At 40.8% G+C, this 24,654-nt stretch overlaps 1 protein-coding gene across 1 annotated transcript; it reads left to right on the forward strand.

Annotated features, from left to right (window-relative positions):
• Window positions 1–2,931: 2,931 nt before the first annotated feature.
• LOC103179114 lies at window positions 2,932–17,033 on the forward strand. Its single transcript, XM_007894216.2, has 6 exons — window positions 2,932–3,285; window positions 5,370–5,497; window positions 6,689–6,783; window positions 10,408–10,534; window positions 13,272–13,411; window positions 16,798–17,033. The coding sequence occupies exons 1-6, from the start codon at window positions 2,945–2,947 to the stop codon at window positions 16,840–16,842; spliced, it is 876 nt and encodes a 291-aa protein (XP_007892407.1). The 5' UTR covers window positions 2,932–2,944; the 3' UTR covers window positions 16,843–17,033.
• The last annotated feature ends 7,621 nt before the right edge of the window (window positions 17,034–24,654 follow it).

Here is a 24,654-nt window from a genome sequence, read left to right on the forward strand (position 1 = left end):
GTGGGGAGGGGGAAGGAGGGGTGGGGGGGAGACAGGGGGGAGGAGGGGGGAGAGAAGGAGCGAGAGAGAGAGAGAGAGAAGGAAGGATGGTAAGTGAGAGAGAGGGAGGGAGGAAGAGGAGGAAGAGGGAGAGAAAGGACCGGGGAAGGAAGGAAGGAAGAAAGAAGGTTTTTTTTTATGAGAAGCAAAAGAAAAAAAAAGGAACCACTTCACAGGGGAACCGACGAGTCTCTCTCCTCTCGTCCCCTCACACACTCCCTCCCTCCCTCCTTCCTTCGCTCCCTCCCTCCCTCCCTCCACTCGCCGCTCAGGAGACGGGGTGGGTGGGGGTGGGGGGGGTGAGTGGTGGGGGGGAGAGAGAGCACAGGATCGTGAGGAAGTTCGTCACGAAGCCTGAGCCGAGGGTGGGTGGGTTGAGGAGGGGAGGGGGGAGGGGAGGGGGGGAAGAGTCTTCTCTCTACCCGCTCTGTCTCCTCAGCCTCATATTCCCGCAGCCATCCTTTCCGACGCCATCTTAACGCCGCCTCCTCCTCCTCCCGCCTCGCGTCGCAACCTAACTCGCTCGGCACTGGGTAAAAGGGGGACGGACGGAGAGGGGCGTGGCTTCTGGGCCCCGCCCCGCCCGCCCGCCCACCTCCCCAACTCGCAGCCAATCGCCGGTAGTCTTCCATCCGGTCGTCGAGCGCTCCGCCAATCGGAGCCGGCGTATCAACTCTGGTTCCACCTCCGCCCCGCCCCCCGCCCAGCACGTTTGGTCGAGGAGGCAGCCCTTCAAGGCTCTGTAGTGAGCACTCGGCGCCAGTAGGGGGAGCACCAATCCCCCCCCCTCCCCCCCCACTCTGCTCTATATTTAATGGCAATAGTGCCAGACAAAGAGTTAAGGATCTGTGATTTTCACTGCATTGCCTTTGCAGTCTGTTCCTGCTTTTGCTTTTTTTTTTTTGGGGGGGGGGGGAGGGGTTGGGAATGAAAACTCTTTTTTTTTTCTCGCTTCTGCGCTGCACTTCCTTTATTTTTTTTTTGTCGGATTGACCTCAATTTACCTGAAGCGCTTTGAGACGCCGTATCGAATGCAAGGATTATTATTATTATTATTATTATTGCTATTATTGTTATTATGACATATTTATCACACCTGTCCTTTTCATTCGGATGCCATTCTCAGCGATTCGCTCATTTATGGCGGGGGGTGGGGTGGTGGGGGGGGGGGTGGGGTGGGGGGGCAACGAGGCGTCCCCCGAATAAACTGCTTAGACACTTTGAACTGCTTCACAGGATTGCACTGCGCGCAGCGTAACGACTGAATTTGCGGACATCCGATTTGCGCACGGCAACGTCTCACCCACAGCCATGGAGTGAATGACAAGTTGTATCTGGGGGAATTGTCAGCCAGGATCCTGGGGAAAGATGAACTTCTTTCTCTGTTCAAATGGTGCCTGGATACCAGAAAAAAAGAACCTTCTTTCTTTTTTTTCAAATAGTCCCGGGCAGTCTTTGACTTCTACCTGAACAGGCAGATGGGACCTGAGTTTAGCGTCTCATCCGAAGGACAATAACAACAACAACAACACCAAGATTCCATTTATACAGCGCCTTTCACGTCGGGAGGACGTCCCAAGGCGCTGGACGGTTGGGTCAGGACCCGAGCATTGGGGGGAAATGGTCAGGGTGAGGGGAGGGAAGGGAGGGAGCGAGGAAGGGGTAGAGAGTCGAGAGGGGAGCTGAAGGCACGGTCAAAGAGAAGGCAGCACCTGCAACAATGCAGCCCTTCCCCAGCATTGCACTGGAGTGTCAGCCTCGCTCGCAAACTCTATGACTGATAAATCATTGTACGTTGTGCATATTAGTGAACATATCCAAATAATGATGTCACAAAAATGGAAAGACTGGCGCTTGACAGCGCGATGCACGACGCTAAGCCGGGGGGAGGGGGAGGTGAACGTAGGCACTGTCCTGATAGGAAGGTCTTCAGGCCCGACCTGCAGATGGGGAAGGAAGGGGCAAGGCAGAGGGATACAGGAAGAGTGTTCCAGAGTTTCGGGGCATAGTGGCTGAAAGCGCGGCCCACCACTGGTGGAACAGAGGGCACGAGGGACATGCAGGAGGCCGGAGCCAGTCGAGCGGAGGTAGCAGGCTGTGGGTTGGGGGGTGAGTAGGTCGGAGAAGTAGGCAGGTGCCAGGGCATGAAGAAATTTGAAAACGAATGTGAGGATCTTGAAATGGATCTGTTCGGCGAAAGGGATGGAATTGGTGTAATGGAGGTACGGAGTTTAGTACGGGTGAGTATGCGGGCGATGGAATTTTGGATCAACTGGACCCTGCGCATGGTGGAGCTGGGGAGACTGGCAATACTAATCCTTGCATTTGATATAGCGCCTTTACGGTATATTCTGTGAAGCACTTTGAGATGTCTCGAAGACGTGATCAGGCTCCATGTCAAATGCAAGTATTATTATTATTAATGCACGCTTGAGAAGCCTCAGAGCGCTTCACAGAGCACACTGCAAGGTGACTTTGACTACATATTTACTGGGGCGAAACTACATGGCCAGTTCTTTTCATTTTATTTCGCGAAAGGAATGAAAACTGGAACCTCGACCACTGGAAAGTGAAACGGCAGATCATCCGATCACGTTGGACAGGAAAGGAAAGGGGACTTGGTGCTGTTTATTTTCGAAGCGCCCGCCTTCTTCTCCCATTGTTAGCAATGTTCCAGAACTGGAACCCGTTTTGCCAACCGGTAACTGGATTTTTGGCAAATTCCGACACCAACCGAAAGAGAACACCAGCCCGATTCAAATCGCTGGCTGCATCAGGCAACATGTTTCAGATTTTCCCCATTGTCTTTCATAACCTCAACAAACGGAAATATTTGCTGTCCAACGAGGAAGCCAGGTACTCTGAGATGCAAGAGTTGGCTCTGGAAAATTGGGAAGATTTGAGAATGCCGAGATCTGCCGCCGGAGACTCGCTCCCGTTAGTCGACACAGCGTTAAGTGGCAGGGAAGAAGCACTTTTTGAAGATCTGAAAAAACTGGAGGTGTTGCCCGAAAGAGCTTTCATGCCGAACGTACCTAACACACGGCCACCAAAGTCAAACACGCCACTGATGTTCGAGGCTAGGTTTCCTTCTCCTGAAAGAGTTGGCAAGGGGATAGAAGTCTTTGATTCACTTCAAAATCCAATATCTCCACCGAAAGATCTACAGATCAAGTCTGAATCCGTGGAAGACCCAATAGATACATGCTCCAGATGGCATGAGTACAGTCCTGGGAGAGAAAGCAAGTAAGTAGCTGGAAATGCAATATTTTTCTAAGAGGAAGGGTGGAGCACTTTATCCTTTCATTGTTAGTTCCTTTGAACCCAATTCTGATTGAATGAATGAAACTCTTTGGCAACTGTAAGGTTGACTTTGGACACGCTCCACTCAGATCACAGCCTCCAATGATCTACACAATTTACATTTAGATAACATCTTTCTTGTGAAATGAAAGTTTCAAAGCACTTTATAAAATCGATTACAAATAAAATGAATGTTTTTTGGGGGGGATAAGGGGGGAATATAATTGTGGAACAATGAGGAAGTTGTCTATCAATGTACACCTGATTCACAACATATGGATATCTCATTCACAGAAGCTCCAAGTTTAGTTAGTTTCATAAATGGTCAGATGAGGTGTGTGTGTGTGTGGGGGTGGGGGGGGGGGTGTTGAGGAGGTCGGGAGGTGGGTCAGGAAAGGTGTATTTGTGCGTATTTCACCCACAAATACACCGTCAATCCGCTTTGCAGGATACAGTATTCTGTGAAGCTCTTTGAGACTTGTCAACGACGTGATACGGTGCTATATCAAATGCAAGGATTATTATTAGTATTAATAATATAAATCCACAAGTTTAGGCTCTAGTACAATAACTATCAAAAAGGACAATGTCTAACACCAGAGGAACTCTAGTCGGTTGGATCAATGAAGTGATTCAATCCCTACTACTCTTGCATTGACTGAGTTTGGTACTGAAATTGGTTAGTGCCATTAGTAGGGTTAATTTGGTGGAATATAACATTAAATCCTGTACGCCAGGATACCATTACTGTCAATCAAAGCCAACCTTTAGTTGATATCCTTTTGCAAAATTCTTATCCTTCACCTGCTGTGACCCCATAATTGATGTATCTCCCATTTGACCCCAATGATTTATATGAGGCTTATTTTCTGCAACAATAAGCAGGAGATACTTTGGATTGAAAGAATGAAGAAGATTCTTAACTACAGTCTTTTGGCAGATTCCTGCTCAGATTCCTCTTAACAGAATCTATTTCCTGGAGAATCAGGAAAGGTTATATCTTTTTCTACCAGTGAGAATCACTCAATAATTCACACGTGTCACAAGTTCGCATTTTGTGTTGAGAGCACTGTTTCAGTATGCCAAAGGAAATGTTCTCTCAATAATAATATATGACTAGTTATACAGGATATAGAGATGAGGTAACCATGCTGTGTGGCAATTAAGGATACACTGTGAATTTATAGTATTCTCTGTTTTTACTGCAGATTTCCAGCATAATTCACTCACAATCACAGCATTCATATGGCTGAAATATATTTCCTATTGCATTGTTCTTTGTTGTACAATCCTTAAAGTGACATGAAGTGTTTTCTTTTTAAGGTGTAATATTTTCTCTGTGAAATCACAATCTTATCAGTCTTATCAGTTATAGCAAAAAAAAAGCTTTATTTGTGCTAACCAAATACTTTGAAGCCCTATATTCCCTATTTTATAACTTTCCATGTGAAATTGTTTATGACCCAATCCCAGGATTGGAGGAGGTGGGGGGTGGGTGGGGGGGGGGGGAGAAAAATTCTGTCATATTTTGTTTGAAGTAAAAAAACCACAGGCTATAAGGAAGCCCAAAGATCATTAAGAAGATGAACATCACCGACAGACATGCCTCACTGTACAAATAGACAGGATGCTTGACATCTCCCAACGCTTTTAGCCTTGAGACCTTTGTATTGAAATTTAAGATCTTGCAGAATTTTGGAAAATGCTTAAATTCAATCTCAGTTTGGAAGCTAGGACTTCAGTAGCATCTAACTAATAAAAATATGGAATACTGAATTGCTTCTTTCTTTTGAATATCTCGTTTTGATTAAAAATAAGATTGTTGTTCATTTCTCAAACACCTCTCAAGCCTCTCTGAAACCTATTCAGATACAAAAAAAGGTTTTGATCCTACTTTGACTTATTGTTTGAAAAAAAACTGCTCTAGGGAAACACTAAGTAACTAGCCTCACTTATTGTTTTAGTGATGAGATATCTTCTGTGTGCCTCCATTCTGACAAACATGCATTTGTTTTACTATCTACCAGAACCAGTTTGAAGGTCAAGACAAGCCCAAACTCTAAGCATGTGGAAGAACACAATATATCTGTCAATTCAGCTGAGTCCTTACTAGATTTCCATAATGCTAAGGATGAGAGTGAATCTCTGTTAAGAGGTATGAAACATTTGTCAAGGATGTGTTCTTTCATATTGTGTTTCGGCATTTTGTTCATTAATACATCTGCAGTTTTCTTTTAAAAAGAACAGTGAGAATGAAAAAAAACCAGCTGGAAAACAGAATCAGAATACTGGGGACAAGATATTAAAGTGCATCCACAATTAGTTTCTATGAAAATTCCTTCCATTTATTAATAATGATAATAATATTTGTGACCTGGAGGAATATTTTTCTGCTGACAATAATTGGGTGTTTTATTACTGCCAACAACAGTAACCTAATTTTTCCCATGTGCTTAAATTTACAATTTCAGCAGTCTTGCAATTTCCCTTACAGTATTTAATGATCATAATGGCTCTGATGTTAGGAAAGCTATTTGCAAGGGTGTGGAGAGGAACCAAGACAGACACAGAGCTAGTTCAGAATTAATATTGACTCAACATCATCATTTAACTCATCATTTTGTGTTGCCTCCTAGGCAAAGAAAGACCAGTATACAGTCTCATCTCCTCATGTTAGATAGATTCTGATCTTGGGCATTTGGAGGCATCATCCCAAGCATTTAACAATTGAATACTCTTTGTTTCTTGCACTCGCTTGTTAACATAAATAGCAGACTGGTTTGCTGCTTTATTTGTGCATATTATTATTAAAGCAAAGGTCAATATTCCTGTTCGACCACAATGTACATGTCAGTGCCTGTGTCAGTGTATAGCACGTTGCTAAGATAGCAGAACAAAAGAGGCCAGATTCAGGGTTGCAAAAAAGGAATTTCAGGACAGACATCAGGAAGTTTCTGATTGCCCAGAGAGCAATTAATGACTGGAACATATTGCCAGGAAGGGTGGTTGAGGCCAGGACACAGGACTTATTAAAACAAATCTTGATGTTTTGACGGGAAGGCGGTAGGGTGGATATTCTGGAAGGATGAGATCAAATGGGCCAAAGGACCTGCTTCATTCTCAACCAATCTTGTCGTTAGTCTATAACCTTTAACCAGCAGCAGGTCTAACATCTGAAAGGAACAAATCTCTGAACGATGTGTTTAAATGTTGCCCCGATCTACTATTTTAATCTACATCTCGTTCCACTCAATATTTTAAGGTGCACATAACGGTTGTTCTATTAAAGCATTCTGAGACCTCACTGTACCTATATAAATGCAAGTTGTTGTGTTTGGACTTTTAGATAAGCCAAAGGAGACCAGCATAAGAATGTCATTCTCTCCATGGACCAAGTTGCTGAATATGTACAGCAGAATGAAGAAGTCTCCTATTCCTAAAGTAGGTTTGCTGTTCTTTCATTGATGACTTTCAGTGTTGAAAACAATGTGCACCTGCCCCTTTTCAACCAATTATTCATAAGGTCATTTGTAGATCTTGTGCCTTAACCTTTAACCTTAGCAGCTTTGTAATCAGTGACAAAACAGCGGTGACATAAATAAGTGGGACGACTCGCACAAAGCAGTTATGATGCGCAGGAGTTATGGACCTTTGACACAAGTGGCAGATCACTTATTTGTTCCTAGTAAATGTTTTAAAACACAAAAACTGTTAATAGATTATTTTATATCTGCATGATTATACAAGCTATTTCATTGCAATTTGCTGTCTCACTAACTGCGTTAAGTACAAGCCTAAAGTGATCTCTTCTTTGAGCTCAAACCCATAGCTTGTGAATCCTGTACATAGAGCGCGGATACTTATAGAGATATAATACAAAAATACACGATTCTCTGCATTCCACGTAGCCCATTTGTTGAACTGGATTTAAAATCACAAATCATTTATGCCAAAATGGGATTTTTGATAATTTCACCTTTATTTATTTACTTTTGGCGAACAGCAAGCTTGTTGAAACCATCGCTCAGCGGGCAAGCCTTTGTGTTTGTTTACAAAGGAAGCAGTGACATAAACTGTATGAAACACCCATCCATGTCATGCAGAGAAGTCGTTGTGAACAGATAACTTCTCTGTGATGCTTCACAGTCTTTGTTCTGTCAGATGAGTACTCTCACTGTCTAGACAAGTGCTCATCACTTCAAGGAGGAGGTCTGACCATCAGTTCTGCTTTTATAAAATCACATTTTATGAACTGTTTAACTGTCCGTCTTTGTGGTTGCTCTGTGATTATTTTTTTTTGCTTCAGCGGATACTGATGAAATCATCAGGGGAAATAGCTTGGCAGATTTACTGCTTTTAATGGTGTGAGTCAACTGAATGAATATCAATGAAGCTGCAGAGGTTAATCCAGGCGGCTGAAGCAATCGTGTTATTTCAACTGTGTTGGAGTAATTGAGCCCGTCCACATTGTTGGGCTTCCAAGACGATTCCTGCATTGATGTCTTCAATGCAAATTCCATAAACAGCAGTCTTCAGTCGAATTAGTAGAGAAAATATAAATTGCTCCTTTGCGGAGTAATGTTACCTGAACATGTTACCTTAAAAAATACGACTGTGACAAAATGTAGGATAATTTATCTCTAATTCATATTTCCACTTGCAATTCAATCCGGCAGTGGTAGATCATGACACCACGACTAATAAACTGAGTAAAGCAATCATTAATGGGCGGATTTAAGTAACACGATAAACATTAGTATTTTCTGCATTAAAAAAAACTTTACTCTACAGGTCAGATTTAACAGTGACCTAAATACTGTATAATCATTGCGTCATATTTCTGGACTTTGGTATTGACACTTTATTGCATTATAAGCAGCGTTATTTCCTAGTATCTGATAAAAGCTCCCTTCACAGCTGCAGATAATGCAGTTACCATGTGTGAGGGCATTGAACAAGACAGAAACTGCACTGAGTTGAGGCTGTATTTTCTTTTTAATTTTGCTTTCCCAGGAGTCAAGGAGAGGCTAAAATCCCAGGCCAAAAAAATGTAACTTCAGAACTTGGTGACCTTGACCTGCCGTCTCTGGGCCAAACACTAAAATTATTTTTTTTCGCCTAGCAGAGCCCAGATTTTTACACAATTACGCAAAGAACATTATAGAGTCCATTGTAAGGTCTAAAGCATAGAAAGTAAGATTGCTGCCTTCAGCAGAGCAAATTGCCTACTTGCAGAGGGATTCCACCTGCTCGTGCTTCTCAAAACGCTCCTCAAATAAGAAAAGGAATGCATTTAGGAATACCACAGATTTTATCCCATAATACAGGAAGGGTTTCTTCTTGAAAAGATTCTGACATGCAATGGAAAGCTCGCAGGTGTTCCACTAGATGTCAATCATTTCCACAATGAAACTGCATCCCTTTGCCAATTGACATACCATACCATAACCATATATATATATTAATGATCTGGACTTGGGCATAGCGAGCACTATTTCCAAGTTTGCAGATGATACAAAGTTAGGTAGGGTAGTAAATAGTGAGGAGGACTGTAACCAACTGCAAGCAGACATACACAGAATGGTGGAATGGGCTGACATGTGGCAGATGGATTTCAATGTGGATAAGTGTGAGGTGATACACTAGGTAGGAAAAATGATAGGAGGCAATATAGACTTGGTAGCTCAATCTTAAGGGAAGTGAACGTACAGAGAGATCTGGGTGTTCAAGTAAGTGAATCATTAAAGGTAGCGGGGCAGGTAGATAAGGCAGTAAAAAAGGCATTTGGTGTACTGAGCTTTATTAGTAGGGGCATAGAGTATAAGAGTAGGGAGGTTATGGTTAATCTATACAAAACACTGGTTAGGCCTCAGCTGGAGTACTGTGTCCAGTTCTGGGCACCTTACTTCAGGAAGGACATTAAGGCACCGGAAAGGGTGCAGAGGAGATTCACGAGAATGATACCAGGAATGGGGAACCTTAGCTATGAGGACAGGCTGGAGAAGTTAGGACTTTTCCCATTAGAGCAGAGAAGGTTACGCGGGGACCTGATAGAGGTCTTCAAGATCAAGAAAGGTTTCGACAGGCGAGATAGGGAAAAGCTGTTTCCGCTGGTAGGTGTGTCTGTGACCCGTGGTCACAGTCTTAAGATATCTACCAAAAGAAGCAGAGGGGAGGTGAGAAGAAATGTTTTCACTCAGCGAGTTGTTCGAATTTGGAACGATCTGCCTGAAAAGGTAGTGAAGTCCGATTTGATAACAGCTTTTAAGGGAGAACTGGATAGGTATCTGGAGAAAACGGGTTTGCAGGGTTATGGGGAGAAAGCTGGTGATTGGGGTTAGTGAAAGTGACTTGCTCTGTCAAAGAGCCGCACAGACTCAATGGGCCGAATGGCCTCCTTCTGTGCCGTAACATTCTATGAATCTATGAATAACTATTACCGAAAGTCAATACCCTATATAATTCTTTCGAGATTAAACTTCAGCGTACATACTTTTGCTTCAGGGAGTACTGATGAAATCATCAGGGGGAAAAAAGAGAGGCTGGTACATCAAACATTTATGGAGTCCTGTAGCTTAGTGGTCAGATTGCTCGCCTCGCAAGTGAGAGGACCTGGGTTTGATTCCCGGCAGGGCAAACTGTTGGCTAAGTTTCCTTACTCGATAAGCCTCTGTTTACCTAGCAGAAGTAGGAACGGGGTTGTTAGTCGATTGGCCGGGGTAATAGTTCTTTCAAAAAAAATAATAATTTGGTCTCTTGATCCGCAACTGTTTGTGGGACACCGCTGTACGCAAATGGCTGCCACGTTTAGTCCGCAAGACATACAGTCAATTCACTTTACAGTATATTCTGTGAAGCACTTTGAGACATCTAGAAGACTTGATGAGGTGCTACATCAAATGCAAAGATTATTATTATCATACATCATTACTTGTTTCATGAACAGAGTTTGTGTGATTTCTATCTGTGCATTTGCGCGGTTCCAATGGATGAAGTGAGAGGGAAATGATTTGTTTCATTTGTAGTTTGTAACCATGCGATGTTCTTATGTATTTGATATTCCAGCTGCAAAACAAAGAGAGCTCCCAGGAACTTCTGAGAGAAGAGGGCCAGCGTATTCAGCTGATATTGTACAGATATAATGACACAAACCCTTTGATTTTCAGTCACTTTAGAACAACTGATTCCGTTGGTAAGATGAATCATATTGCAGATGCATCATTCATAAGTTGTATATGGATATGAAGGATTGGCCATACACCCAATTGACCGCAGGTGTCTCCAGAGTTCAAATACAGTGTAGTCTGTGAAACGCTTTGAGACATCTTGAAGACTTGATAAGGCGCTACATCAAATGCAAGGATTATTGCTATAATTGCTTGTGCTCTTGAAATCTACAAAGATCTTTCCTCATTGATCAGCAACTCTTGTGCTGCCATCAAAGATGGGCACGTTATCAATTTTGGAAAGTTTCCTCCGAATGTTTAATTCCAGGGCCAATTCCAAGTTAATTCCAAGTTGACTCCTTCTACCTTTCACAGGGTTTTGCCAGGCCACCATTTCAATCCTGACAAAGAGTCTTAACCTGAACGTTACCTTGTTGATGTCTTTTAATATTAGTTGATTGCTGGTAGATTTACAGCCTATTTATTTGTTTGTTTGTTTGTTTGTTTGAGCGGAAACTTTGCTCAGTATATTAAACAAAAACGAAATCCTGCAGGATACACAAACCACGCTTATAAAAAGTACAGTGCCCTTTCACAGCAAATCCTTTGAAGCACTTCAAGAGGTCCTCCTGATGTTAAAGGTGCTGCATCAAACGCAAGGATTATTTAGTATTGTAAAATATAAATATCTTTTGCGTTTCAAACTTTCTAAGATCTTGAACTTGAACCCCGTGTGCTGTTGGCAGCCAGTAATTACTCAAGCGCTCCGGGACTCTACCCCTCGTGAAGGGAGCTACAGAAGCACAAGTTGTTGTTGAAGCTGTTGCCCTATTGGAGGCTCTTGTATCTCTACACCACATTACAGACCAGACAAATGCTCCATATTCTTATTTTTGAAACAGTCTGTTGGTTCAAAAACAACTGTGTAATCATTCCAAATTGCTTAAAAACAGGAAATTTGACCAAATAAACAAAATTATTATGACTGAGTCCTATGATTACCCAAGGTACCATTTAAGAGATTCAATCAGGGCACAGAAATAGATTGAAAGGTTTATGACCGGAGGGAGGAACTGATTCCAGAGGCACATCCACTGCTCTTTATGGACTAACAATTACTGAGCTTTTGAATTTATGTTTTGGGGAAAGGCGAGATATGAGGAAATGGAAGGAGCTTTGCTTGCTTAGCAAGGACAGACGAGCGCTTAAGAAACAACAGAGTGAGTTCTCTCTTAATGGAAATAACTTTGTATTCCGATGTTCTGATGTCATAACAACTTTGAGGAACATCTATGTGGTGCGTAGAATCCAGCTCAGCAGTTCTGCCTCCGCCAGTTATTGCTGTGGGGTCTCTGATGTGGTGTTAACCAAATGATTGACTCGCCAGTGATGCCTTAAAGCAAATAAGTCACCCAGGCCCCAGACTGTATTGAGTTTTTTTTGGTTTGGGTTTTGGTAAACCCACTATTCTTTACTTTCCGTTATAAATCAGAAGCAAACGTGTGATAAATAAATAAAATCAAAGACAATAAATAAAAACAAAAGTAAATAAAAACAAAAATAAGTAAATAAGAAACACAGATAAATAAATAAAACACATAAATAAATAAAAATCATACAAGTAAATAATAATTTGGTCACTAAATTCACAGCTGTTTGTGGAACACTACTGTATGCAATTGGCTGCCGCATTTTTTCCACAAAATATAGTCAATTTGTTTTACAGTATATTCTGTGAAATGCTTTGAGACATCTCGAAGATGTGATAAAGCGCTATATAATAATCCTTGCATTTATATGAAATGCAAGTATTATTACTATAAATAAATTGATTTTTTTAAAAAAACAGGCAATTTATAATATTAAGCTAAACAAATCTGTACCTCAATGTGGAATATTACTTCATTTGGATTACAGAATGTATTGACTTCTTTTACTAGGAGTGGATTTATGCCATATTTGGTGGGATTACTTAGCAAGTTTAACAAGTCTACAAATGATGAGATGCCATGCAACTATTCAATGATTCACTGATTCTTTCCTGGTGCTTTGGTAATCCTTTTTAGTAAAATCTTCATTCTGTTTTCCTTCTTACATTTTGAAGATTGAATGGGAAACCTTTGAACGAGAAAGCTTTTGATGAGTTAAGCTGCAAATTGCAACGTGATGCAATTTTAAGGTCAAACGTATCAAACTTTTTTTTTTAGAATCTTTTACCAGGTGTCCTTGCGCCCCAAATTGTGGGCAGTTGATTTCGTAAATTTTCATCACACCATTCTCCTCTGGATTCGAACCTGATCTCAGAGACGAATAGTATGAACCAAGGTCTATCCCCACTCCCCTCCACCTCCTGTCATCCCACAATAAAATGACCGGTGAGGGAAACAGACCTGATCAACAAAGCAATGGACAATAAATTCGTCAACACAAACAAGCTCAAGAACAAGGTCTGGCACAAGCTTTACATATCTTTTAAGGAAATCCTTTTGATCTTGCCCGTTTATATATAATGAAACTTGGCTATTTGTGTAATGCCATTGCACAGCTTAAATTGCAGACAAGGTCATTGTGAGGAAAGACTGTGATTTTTCAATTGCCCACATCTACACAGACACTCCACTCCACAGCATGTCCAGTGAAGGTCTTTGGGATGTCCTCCTGATGTGAACGTCGCAGTTGCTAAAAATGCAAAGAGTCTTATTATTATTTACTTTGCGAAAATCATCTCGATACGCTGGTAAAATACTGGTTTCCTTTGAGCAGGTTTTGTTGAAATGGAGATAAAGAAAATGCTCGATGTTCAAAACGAGATTTGTCTATGGAAGAGAGATTCGAACGAGGAGACCAGGCTGCTACAGAGGTCAGATGTCACATTGCAGGATGCTGGGATCCATAACGAGCAGGTATTCAAATGGCATCTGCAGTGTTACATTGCAAAAAAAAATTACTTCGATCTCTCAATTTACCAATTTACTAACAACAACAACAAGGTTACATTTGTATAGCGTCTTTCATGTCGGGAGGACATCCCAAGGCGCTGGACAGAGTACAGCATTTCAGGCCCAAGCTGAGGTCAGGGGGGATAAGGGAGGGGAAGGGGGGGTGGCCGATGGCATGGTCGAAGATGAGGGAGTTAGCATAGACAAACCTGGACGTGATGAAGGCACAGACGAGGGTCTCGGCAGCCTGAGGGGAGAGGTAGTGGTGGAGCTGAGCAATGTTGGGAGGCTGGGGGAAGGCAGAACGGGTCAAGGCACGGCTATGGGATTTAAAAGATAGTTGAGGGTAGAACAAGACACCAAGCTTCTGTGCTGGCTCAGTGAGCTGGAGAGTGCATCCACGAATAGTAATGCTGTCAACGCCTGAGGTAAGGAGGCGCTGATGGGAGCCAAGCAGCAGGGCCTCAGTCTTGTCCTTCAACTAGAGAAATTTAGCTCTCGTTCAAGACCTGATGTCTGACAGAGAATCTGTCAGGACAGCAGTGTGAACATCTTTCGTTCGGGGGGTGCACATACATCATGGAATTTGAGTGAGAGCTATTTCATAAATGGAGAAACTGATCCCACCCGAAAACTGCTTAGTCCAGTGTCAACTGACCTACGGTAATGTAAAGTTTGGAGTGATTGATTATTTATAGAGCTGTCATTTATCTCTGGAGATGTGACTGGATCACAGGCTGACATTAAAAATACAAAGTCAGGGGTGATCCAACATAAAGCTGGTCACTGATATAGTCCACCTTGAAACACACTAACTCCTTTTGAACAGTTTCTTCAAACTATCAATCAAAATTTAATCTGAATAATTACACCCGAAGCTCATTGTTCTAAAAATGTGTGATGCAACTGATAGATGTTCTTAAATCAACCCATATGCTTACACCTGTCCCTGTTCATCTTGATATCACCCTGTTGACTGGGATTTCTCTAAGATGAGGAGAAATTGCTGTTTGATCCTAAAAGTGGATGTCTACCAGGATCCCGTAAACTCACTGGAAAACAAAAAGCAAACCTCCGTTTAATTCACAAGGACATCATGAAATAGCAGCAAAGGCGATTAGCTTTTGATCAGATTTATTTGGACCTGGAAGCATTGAGTGTTACTTGATTAGTAGGAAAATAACTGTCGTCACTTGTCCTATTTCCCCAGAAGACTCCAATAATAGATCCAGTTCCTCTTATTGCCAGGCGTGACAGATTGGATGTGCAGTATATATTTTCAAGTCGCTAATTGAAAAAGAAAGCTTTCAGTTCAGCTTTTAAAGCACATTTTCGATTTATTGGAAAGACTGCAATTCCACCAGGGACTGCTTTAAATCCCTGAAAGCTGCAGTTGCTTAATAAAATACAGTTGCAGTTGCATAAGTATACAATGAAGTATAGTATGAGTATGTGTGCTAACTCAAACAGCATGTAATTAAAATGGAGCATTGTTCATATTGTGGAGTCCTGTAGCTCAGTGGTTGGAGCACTCGCCTCGCAAGTGAGAGACCTGGATTCGATTCCCGGGGGGCGAAACCTTGGGCAAGTTTCCTTACTCCACAAACCTGATAATAATCCCTCAAGAAAAAAAACAATAATAATTTGATCACTCAATCCATGACTGTTTGCAAGGATTATTTTTATTATCTCAGTATTGTTCGAATTTGGCCGTCATTCTGGCTCCGTAATAGTACTGCGACTAATAATCCTTGCATTTGATATAGCGCCTTATCACGTCTTCAAGACCTCTCAAAGCGCTTTACAGAATATACTGCAAAATGAACTGACTGTATATTTTGTGGGCGAAACACGGCAGCCAATTGCACACAGCAGTGTGCCACAATCAGTCGTGGAGCTAATTGGGGGGATTGTTGGCCAGGACACCGGAGAAACTCTTGTGACTTTAAGCCCCATGTCAGGGATTTGAGCTCACAGTCTAGACTGACCATTTTAGTGCAATACCAGGATAGTGTTGCATTGTTGGAAGTGCCTTCCCTTCATAAGAAACATTAAACCTCTGTCTGCCTGTTCAGGTGTATACTAAAAATCCTATGGTACTGTTTGAAAAGAGAAGGGAGTTTCTTCCAGTATTTTTTACCAACAATCCTCCAGGTAAATTCATCAGTCAATTTGTGGCTGTTTGAATGACCTTGTTTAGTGCAAAATGGCAAAATTCATTTTGCCCCCAAATACACTTGACAGCAATTTTGCGTGAAGTGCTTTGAGGTGTTTTGACATTTCGTATCTACAGGAAATGCAAGGATAATTAATCGCGTCTTCCAACAATTAGCAACGAAATTGCACGGAACATGCACAGAGAGTCTACAGATTAACAACATGCAGTGACAAACAATATCTAAAAAATAACTTCTGCGTCAATATTTGCTGTACTTAGACAGACGTCAGCTACACTGCTGGCATCGCTAACATCAATCAACTCTTGCAGCTTCAAACCCTTGGAACATATTGGGTTCATAGCTATGTATTAATTATTAATGAATAACAAGACCCAATCTGCAAGTAACAACCATGTCTCAACCAAGCAGAACAGATTTATAGTAAAACGATTGACAGCCCGTGAAACAAATCTCTGTACCAGATTGCAGCTTTAATTACTTTTTAATTAAAAAGTGCATTGTTTTAAGCTGTCCAAAGATTTATAGATAAGTATTCAAAACTGTCCACAAGTTTATATTCATTTCATGTTGTCAGCAAGTTATTGCGGGTGATAGGCGAGGTACAAAATGTGATAATCATCACTACATCAACAACAACAACAAAATTACATTTATAGAGCGCCTTTCATGTCGGGAGGACGTCCCAAGGGCAGACGTGACACGTGTAAAGTTGAGCTAAGCCGATTTTTCACAGACAGGTAATATAACAAGTGGCTTTGATGCAATCAACGACAACAACAAATTACATTTGTTCTGCATCTTTCATGTCGGGAGGATGGCCCAAGGCACTGGACAGTCAGGTTTTGGATTTGGACCCGAACTGGAGGTTGGCATTAGGAAGGATGAGGGCAGGAAAGGGGGAAATCACTTGATGTTTGAATGAAGTCGGCGAGGGGTTGGGATGGGGGTGGGAGAGAAATGTGGCTGCCTGGAATATGGACGTGAGTGGAATGTCTCATGATATGATAACTGTCACCTCACGTAACCTTGGTGGTAAGTCTAACACGCTTTAACGATGTGTTCGGGTACCAATAGCACATTATGTCAGTGGAGCACCGCACTGTCCAGACGTACTGGACACTCATTCCGCTTTGCTCAATAACTATGAAATGTTGATTTCCTTTTGTTTAGATTCTGATCCTCGAGGAGAAGGATTTACACGGTGGCAGGCCTTAGACCTAGAATGGGAACTCTTTAAAAAAAGACCCGAAGAGGAAACACTAAATTTATCACCATGTTAATACCACCGATGGACTAAATAACTACTGTATAATTAAAAATAATTACCTCTACCTTTCAGCCCCTCGTCAAATAGTATGTAATCTACTGTTAAGTATTATATTATATAATATAGCTTCTGTTATAATCCTGTGAAACGTTTTGAGATGGCATCTCAATGTGAAAGGTGTTGCATTAAATGTAAGGGTTATTTTTTATTTTATTACTGTTACCTTCCCTTCTCAAGTCTGTTTTCTCAGTATCTGAAAAACTGTTTCAGAATCAACTGCTTATTTCACAAGAATCAAACCTTAAAACCTGTGCAACACAGTCATCTCAACATTCACACAACAAAACAAGCTCGTTCTTTTAATGGTGTGCGATCTTTTGATGTCACGAAAAAGGCATTACTGTAGAGAATGTCTAGTCCAACAGTCTCACGAAATAAATCGAGCAAGAAATGTGATAGAAACTGCAAGGAAACAGCACTGACATGACATGCGCAGGTGTTACACATATTTGGTTGCGGTGCACAGAAAGGTTTCCTTTCAAAGTAGCACACATAACCAAACCATTTGTGATTTTGTTGTGCATAAATTTTGAAGCCAAGAAGATCTCTTGTGAGACATATTTGCTGCATGTCTTGGTCGACTGTCCACCCGATTTATGAAGTGGATCATTTTTATGGCTCTGTTCAACTATGTTCAATCCCATTTCGAATCCAATTTCCCAATGATTTATTTTCCACTCTTCTCCCAACAACTGTCGTGTTAGCTTCTGCCACAATGGAGATTGGGGACCCTTTGGTTTCCCCAAGGCCCATAATTACACAGCTTCATGAAAAGAAACAGCCTCAAAATTGAGAAAAAACATGAGAGACTTTTCCACAATTCTTGCGATCTTAAATTGTAATGCACTGCAGGCTAAAACTAGGTGGAATTTCAGGTCTCTGGCAGAGTTTTACTGTGAAGTGTAAAATGATTTGCTTTCCAGCATCCTCAGCAAAGACAAACAAAACATCTGAGCAGTAGGTCAAACATGCTCTCTGATAGCAGTCCTTTGACACTGGTCTGTAATATTGCATTTTGACTGAGGCGCCAGTGAATTGGCAGTTGGACCTTTAATCTCTTAATTTCAAAGAGATTTTGAAATTCATTCTTTTAGTGGACAAACGGCAGAAAATGTTCCACTTAACACTTCAAAGTGACCACTTGTTACTTGTTACAAAGCTGCTGCCTTGCAAAATTCGAAATTCTTAACAGCGCTTAAGCCGGATGGCTTTTTTTTCTTCACTTGAGGGTCGTTCAATAACACATAGCGTAACTGTTGAAACTCTACTGAATAGTCAGCCCTGAAATCCTGTCCTGAAAGTTGCCCGTGCTTCAGTCTTCAGTTTATTTGCGCAAATCAAAACTCACTTAGTTTAAGTCTGTTTCTCATTCTGCATTGATAAGTGCGCTCAGGTGCTGTGATATAGATTTTGTTCCCAACAAGTCTGAGGATTATCCTCTGGAAAGTATTTTCCAACAAAAGTTACTACATATAATACTAGAACAACAAAAACAAATAAATGCAATTTATATTGTTATAAATGCAATTTGTTGTTGTGGTGGTGGTGTCTTGGAACATACAGAGGTATTCAAACAGTCACCCTTACCATGTGTCACTCATGGCTTCAAAGGACAAACAAATCACTAATGATAATAATAATAAAATAATAATTATAAAATCACTAGTGATGGGTTTAAAGAGATAGTGTAAAGGGATGTTTTCACTGTAGTTTAACAGTAATTAGGTGTCAATTACAACTTTTTATTCAGTCATTTAACACTGCAGCTAATGTGGTCAATTCCCTGGATGAACCACTTGGTGAATGGTTGAGCGCAGGAGTTATGAAGAGCACCAGTGACCTTTAGAGGCAGCAAATAACACTGCAAGTGGGAAAAGCCTTGGTTCCACGTCACACTTTAGAAAACAACTGAAAATAGAATCAGACTCTCAACGTCAACTGAAATACCTTGCAGATTTGTAATGAGATAGTCCCATTGCAATTAAACCCACGGCCTTTTCAACAGAATTTTTATTAATGAAAAGAGTTTTCCATTGCGTTCAAAACTCTTCAAAGTTTGTCGTTTGAATATCAAGGAGCAAAGGTGAATGAATGAACGAATCAATCAACCAATCAAACTAGATCAATGTGTCACCTATTGAAAGAGACTGCTTTAATACAAATATTGCCCATAAAATCAACATGATTTTATTTGAAAATGTATTAGGGTTCGTTTTCTGAGAAAGATCTTCAGCTGCAGTTAGGGATTTTGTTGGTGAAAGTTGGCAAAGTTGTAGATTCCTTGGTTAACAGTTAACATCTTACGATATTGGAAAAGGCTCGATTGCACCTGGACCACAGGTGGCTATGAGTTAATTGCAAAGAAGGTCATTTATAACTGTCCTCATTTTCCCAAGAGTATGAAATGTGTCTGTGGAAGGGACATCTTTATATCCACATAAAAATCATTATTGGCCCTCTTTATTTAATAACCGTACTCGTTTGGACGGAAAAGAGAGTAAGCAATGACTTAAAAACGTTTGCGAAACAGTTGAATGTACCTCACCAAAAAGAATGGGTGATTAACATGCGTTTATGTAGGTTACATATGCAGATTGAATTACGTCAATGCAGTTAGAGTAACTTAGTGTGAGCGGTGTGTTTAAGAATGGCAGAAATTCTTAGGGTTTACAATCCCCAAATGAATAAGAGGTTGACATTGTGGCTCATGTGAACTTGAGGATTATTTTTCTGAAATAACACTGGTTCACATTTCTGGCACTCGTTGATATATGCCACTGGGGGAATCCTGATTATATTATGCATGGCTTTGGTTTGCTTTGGCGGGTAATATCATTACACACCTAACTTAATCTTAAGTCTTAAAAATAAAACAGAAAGGCTACAACACCTGTTTGAACTGTTTGATTCAGTGTAAGTGTCGCAGTGGAATTCTTTTTGAAGAAATGACACTTTTTTTTATCTATTCCCTTTAAGTACAGTATTAACTTTGTTAAATTCTGTCTCAATGCTTTGGTTAAAAATGATTGTGTTTTTTTGTTCAATATGGTTGATAATCTCAAATTTCAGGAATAAATCCCGATGTTGCTCAAAGTTTCCTTGCGTCTGTTTTAATTTGTTCTGAGAGAAGGTACTCAACATTTGTTTTCAGAGTACAAACACATGAGTCTTCTCCAGTGCTTAATAATAATAATCCTTGCATTTGATATAGCACCTCATCATGTTGTTGAGATGTCTCAAAGCGTTTCAAAGAATATACTGTAAAGTAAATTGACTGTATATTTTGTGGACGAATTGCAGCAGATAATTGTGCCCAGCAGTGTCCTACAAACAGTCATGGAATGAGTGAAACAATTATATATATATTTTTTTGTGAGGGATTATTACCCCTAGAAAACAAACCGCCAATTGATTAATAACCAGGTTCCTACTTATTGCTTGATAAACAGGCGTGTGGAGTGAGGAAACTTGCTTAAGGCTTTGCTCTGCCCAGGAATCGAATCCGGATCTTATTCGTTGTGATGCAGTGTCTGTAATTCTTACTGATTCCACACTCCACTATGATTTGAGATGAGAAGTAACTAACACTGTCCTGCATTGGTGTCCCTCGTCTTGACGTGAAGGAAAAAAAACAATTCCATCCTCCAAAAAATCTGGTATGACAAAAATCTTGAGATGGGGAAGGGTATGACTTGCTCATTGACTAAAAACAGCGTTTGAATCAAGTCATTTCCTTTTCCGATCAGAAGGTGGCAGAGCAGAACGCACACACCAATACAACAGCTAACGTAAGATAGTTTTCATAATTTGACTGGCACTCTTAATCCGACTTGTTACACAAGTCATACTTTCAAGGACACATTTGTTAAGTAATGTCAGTTGTCCTGAGGATGATATACTCAGAACATATAATCTTTATATTTCATATGGCGCCTTTCACGTCCGGGGTTTTTTTTCCCGCACATTATCACTCATGTGATTCGTCTTGGGATGTCCTCCCGACGTGAAAGGCGCTATACCAATGTCATTTTGTACTTTTGTATTGTATTGTGTGGGTTTCCAGGGGAGAGACAGCTAAGAAGTGGAGGCCAATACACCTGTTGGAAATTGGAGCGAACAGATATCGCTCACTGGGCAATTAGACGTAGATTTAAACTTTCTCAGTGGATGCTTAACTTCCCTTCACAGAGGTTTTCACGCTCTCCTTTTTTTAGAAAATGACACTTTGCGTCTTCTTAGAAGTGAATGTAGAAGTTAAGCAATAGGAGGAGATTGGGTTAAGGAGGAAATGGTTACTCTCTGAACAAAACACTGTTCTCTCCTTTCACTGCATACACCATAAATCCTGCTTTCCCTGTAGTATTTTGATAGCTTTCGGTGGAGCGTATTTGTTTTCTTTATTTACTTTGTTAAAGCCGTAACAAACAACATTTTAAATATTCCGAGCAGAGGCGAGCGCACCTTTCTGGGCAAGAGTCACATCAGCTACTACCTCTGCAGCTAGTTATTTCCGTCTCCAGAAGGAAAATTGACGGCCGCCCACAAAATACACAGTCCATTCACTCTACAGTATATTCTGCGAGGCGCTTTGAGACGTCTCGAAGACGTGGTAAGGAGCTATATCAAGTTCAAGGATTATTATTATTATTAATTATTAGTATCATTAAATTAAACCTGGTTCATTTGCAAAGGTTTTCTGGTTTATTCCTCGTTGTTAATGGGTTAATGCACTGGTGATGGTAAGTGAAGATGGCAGTGGAATGTTTTCAGTTCAATGGTAACTGGATGAGGTTAGTGTAAAATTACCTCTAAAGGTGTGCCAACATGCATCAGGTGTCAGAAACAGGATTTTTTTTTTACTTTTGCCATTTTAGTAATGTAAGAATAATCGTTGCATTTGATATACTGCTTTATCACGTCTGCAAACTCTCTGGGACACCACCATACATGAAGGGCGGTATATAAATACAAGTTGTTGCTGTGATGTCTCAAAGCACTTCACGGAATATACTGTAAGATGGCTGGGAACACTCAGCAGATCAGGCAGCATCTATGGAGAAAGGAAAGTGAGTCAACCTTTCAGGTCCGAAATGTTGACTCGCTTTCCTTTCTCCAGTCATGGATTGAGTGACCAAACGTTTTCTTCCCCAATTTTTCGGATGCAAGAATTTTGTAAGTGTGGAGTTGACCTCGGGTTGCTGCGGTTTGCATTATGGTAGAAGTTGAGTCTGGGTGAGAGATACTGAAAGAGGAAAACACAGAAAAGGAGAAGTAGTGATACACAGGAAGCTCAGTGACCAGCTTTTCTTTCATCAGTCAGGGGCTCGTCTGATATTGATGTTGTCATATATTTATATATATAATATGACACTACCAACATGCATTTATTTTGATATTTATTTAATCTGCTTAAAATGTTTGGGATTTTTTAATCTAGCCCGTGAGAATTGTATATGTAAGTGCTAAATGAAAGCTCAATCAACTAATAGGTACTATTTTATTTTATTTTATTTTATTTTAACTTCCCTTATACACGGTCACTCTGTTTTACAGTATATCCTGCGAAAAGCGCTTTGAGTCGTCTCAACGACGTGATAAGGCGCTGTATGAAATGCAAAGATTATTATTATATATATAGAGCATCATAAATGTTGTCCTTGCCAAGCTCCCCTGACTCTAATTTAAAGATCCTCGTCACTGTCTGTAAGTTCCTCCATATGGAGTCCTGTAGCTACAGTGGAGTCCTGTAGCTCAGTGGTTAGAGCACTCGCTTTGCAAGTGAGAGACCTGAGTTCAATTCCAGGCAGGGCGAAACCTTGGGCAAGTTTCCTTACTCCACACAGAGCCTAATAATAATCCCTCCAAAAAAAAAAAAACCAAAAACAATAATTAAATTGGTCATTTTCAATCTACGACTGTTTGTGGGACATTGCTGTGCGCAATTGGCTGCCGCGTTCGCCCACAAATATACAGTCAATTCACTTTACAGTGTGTTCTGTGAAGCGCTTTGGGACGTCCTCCTGAGGTGAAAAGCGCTATATCAAATGCAAGGATTATTATTATCTCTCTACTCATCTCACAAGATTGAAAGAGCGTATCCAATGAAGACATTCCTTCAGTCCATTTGATAGTATCTTTGCAGGATACCAGACGATCATCTTCCTATTGCAGCATTGAAGGTGTTTCTTAAGCGCTCTAAGATGCTGACCCATGTGAAGGGCGCTTTCTAAATGCAAGTTGTTGTCGATGTTGTTGAATGAACCCAGTGTCACAGCCTCATTCACCTTTCCTGGTAAACTTTTTTCCAGCTGCTAATTTCTTTCTTTGTAATAACAAACCTGCATACTTCCTGCTGTCTGTGCTAAAGCTGTCCTTAAGAACGGAACCTTCTTCCCGTTGTCATCTTTTATTGGCACAACTGAAAGTATTGTTCCTGGTTTTATAGGGTGAAAAGTTGAGCAAGTTTCTTACCCCACACATCTCTGTTTACCTAGCAGTAAGTAGAAACCCGGTTGTTAGTCGATTGGTGGATTGCTTTTCCGGGGTAATAATCCCTTTGAAAAAAACTACCACCAATAATTTTGGTTACTTAATCCATGACTGTTTGTGGGACACTGCTGTGCACAATTGGCTGCTGGCTTTCGCTCACAAAACACACAGTCACTACACTTTACAGTATATACTGTGAAGCGCTTTGAGACGTCTCGAAGATGTGATAAAGTACTATATAATAATCCTTGCATTTATATCAAATGCAAGTATTATTATTATTATTATTATTATTATTATTTCTTGTTCTATCCCATTAACTATCTAAGGCATTCTTTGTAGCCTTGGAAAACAGGCTGTGATTTAACACAGCACCTTAGTCATAGCATCACCAGCAACACACATCAATATGCCAATCACCTATGATTAGACAAATACCAATAATGTCGTGACGACCTCTAGGAAATTAACAGGCGTGCAAACTAACAAGTCTCAACAACTCTACAGGCACTTTTGAAGCATTTCACAATCATTTAAGAGTTGCCTGTTTACAAAACAAAATATATGACGGTCCCTTTGTTGACAAGTGTTGAGCTGCTTTACATTGATGCCATACAGTTCCACGAGATCCTTTTGCTGTTGTATAGTCAGTTTGATTCAGCTCAAAAGTGTGGAATTCTCGTCTGGCAGATTTTTTAGGTGTTTTGGCAGGAATTTGGCAGTAAATTGATTGATCTCCAAAACATAATGCTGGCGTATTTCATGTTGGACATAAGGGTAAATCTAGCACAGGTTAAATAACTGGGCAATCAAATCCAAGTAAAAACAAATCAAAGCAATTTTAGCAAATTGACCCAGTCAGGACCAGTTTGACCTTCCTCCAATACATCTTGCTTTGTTTCTGTTGTTGGGTCTACTCCAAAGACCCCAAATTCCACCTAGTTCTAGCCTACAAGATCATTTTATCTTAAAATTAAGCTGATTGCGCATAATTGTGGAAATTCTTAAAATTCAGATTTTAATTTGAAGGCTGCTTCTTTATAGAAATAAATAATAATAATCCTCGCATTTGATAGAGCGCCTTATTACATCGTTGAGACACCTCAAAGCATTTCACAGAATATACGGTAAAGTGGATTGATTGACTGGGTATTTTGTGGGCGAAACACGGCAGCCAAATGCGCACAGAAGTGTCCCACAAACAGTCCTGG

Source organism: Callorhinchus milii, unplaced genomic scaffold (genome assembly GCF_018977255.1).
Source record: "Callorhinchus milii isolate IMCB2004 unplaced genomic scaffold, IMCB_Cmil_1.0 Scaffold19, whole genome shotgun sequence".
NCBI classification, from domain to species: domain Eukaryota; kingdom Metazoa; phylum Chordata; class Chondrichthyes; order Chimaeriformes; family Callorhinchidae; genus Callorhinchus; species Callorhinchus milii.

Bases quoted from the DNA above. Each gene is read 5' to 3' on its own strand.
- LOC103179114 (XM_007894216.2), top strand. From the start codon at position 2,945: ATGCCGAGATCTGCCGCCGGAGACTCGCTCCCGTTAGTCGACACAGCG. The intron at 3,286-5,369 runs GTAAGTAGCTGG...ACTATCTACCAG, and splicing joins AGTCCTGGGAGAGAAAGCAA to AACCAGTTTGAAGGTCAAGA. The intron at 13,412-16,797 runs GTATTCAAATGG...CCTTTTGTTTAG, and splicing joins CTGGGATCCATAACGAGCAG to ATTCTGATCCTCGAGGAGAA.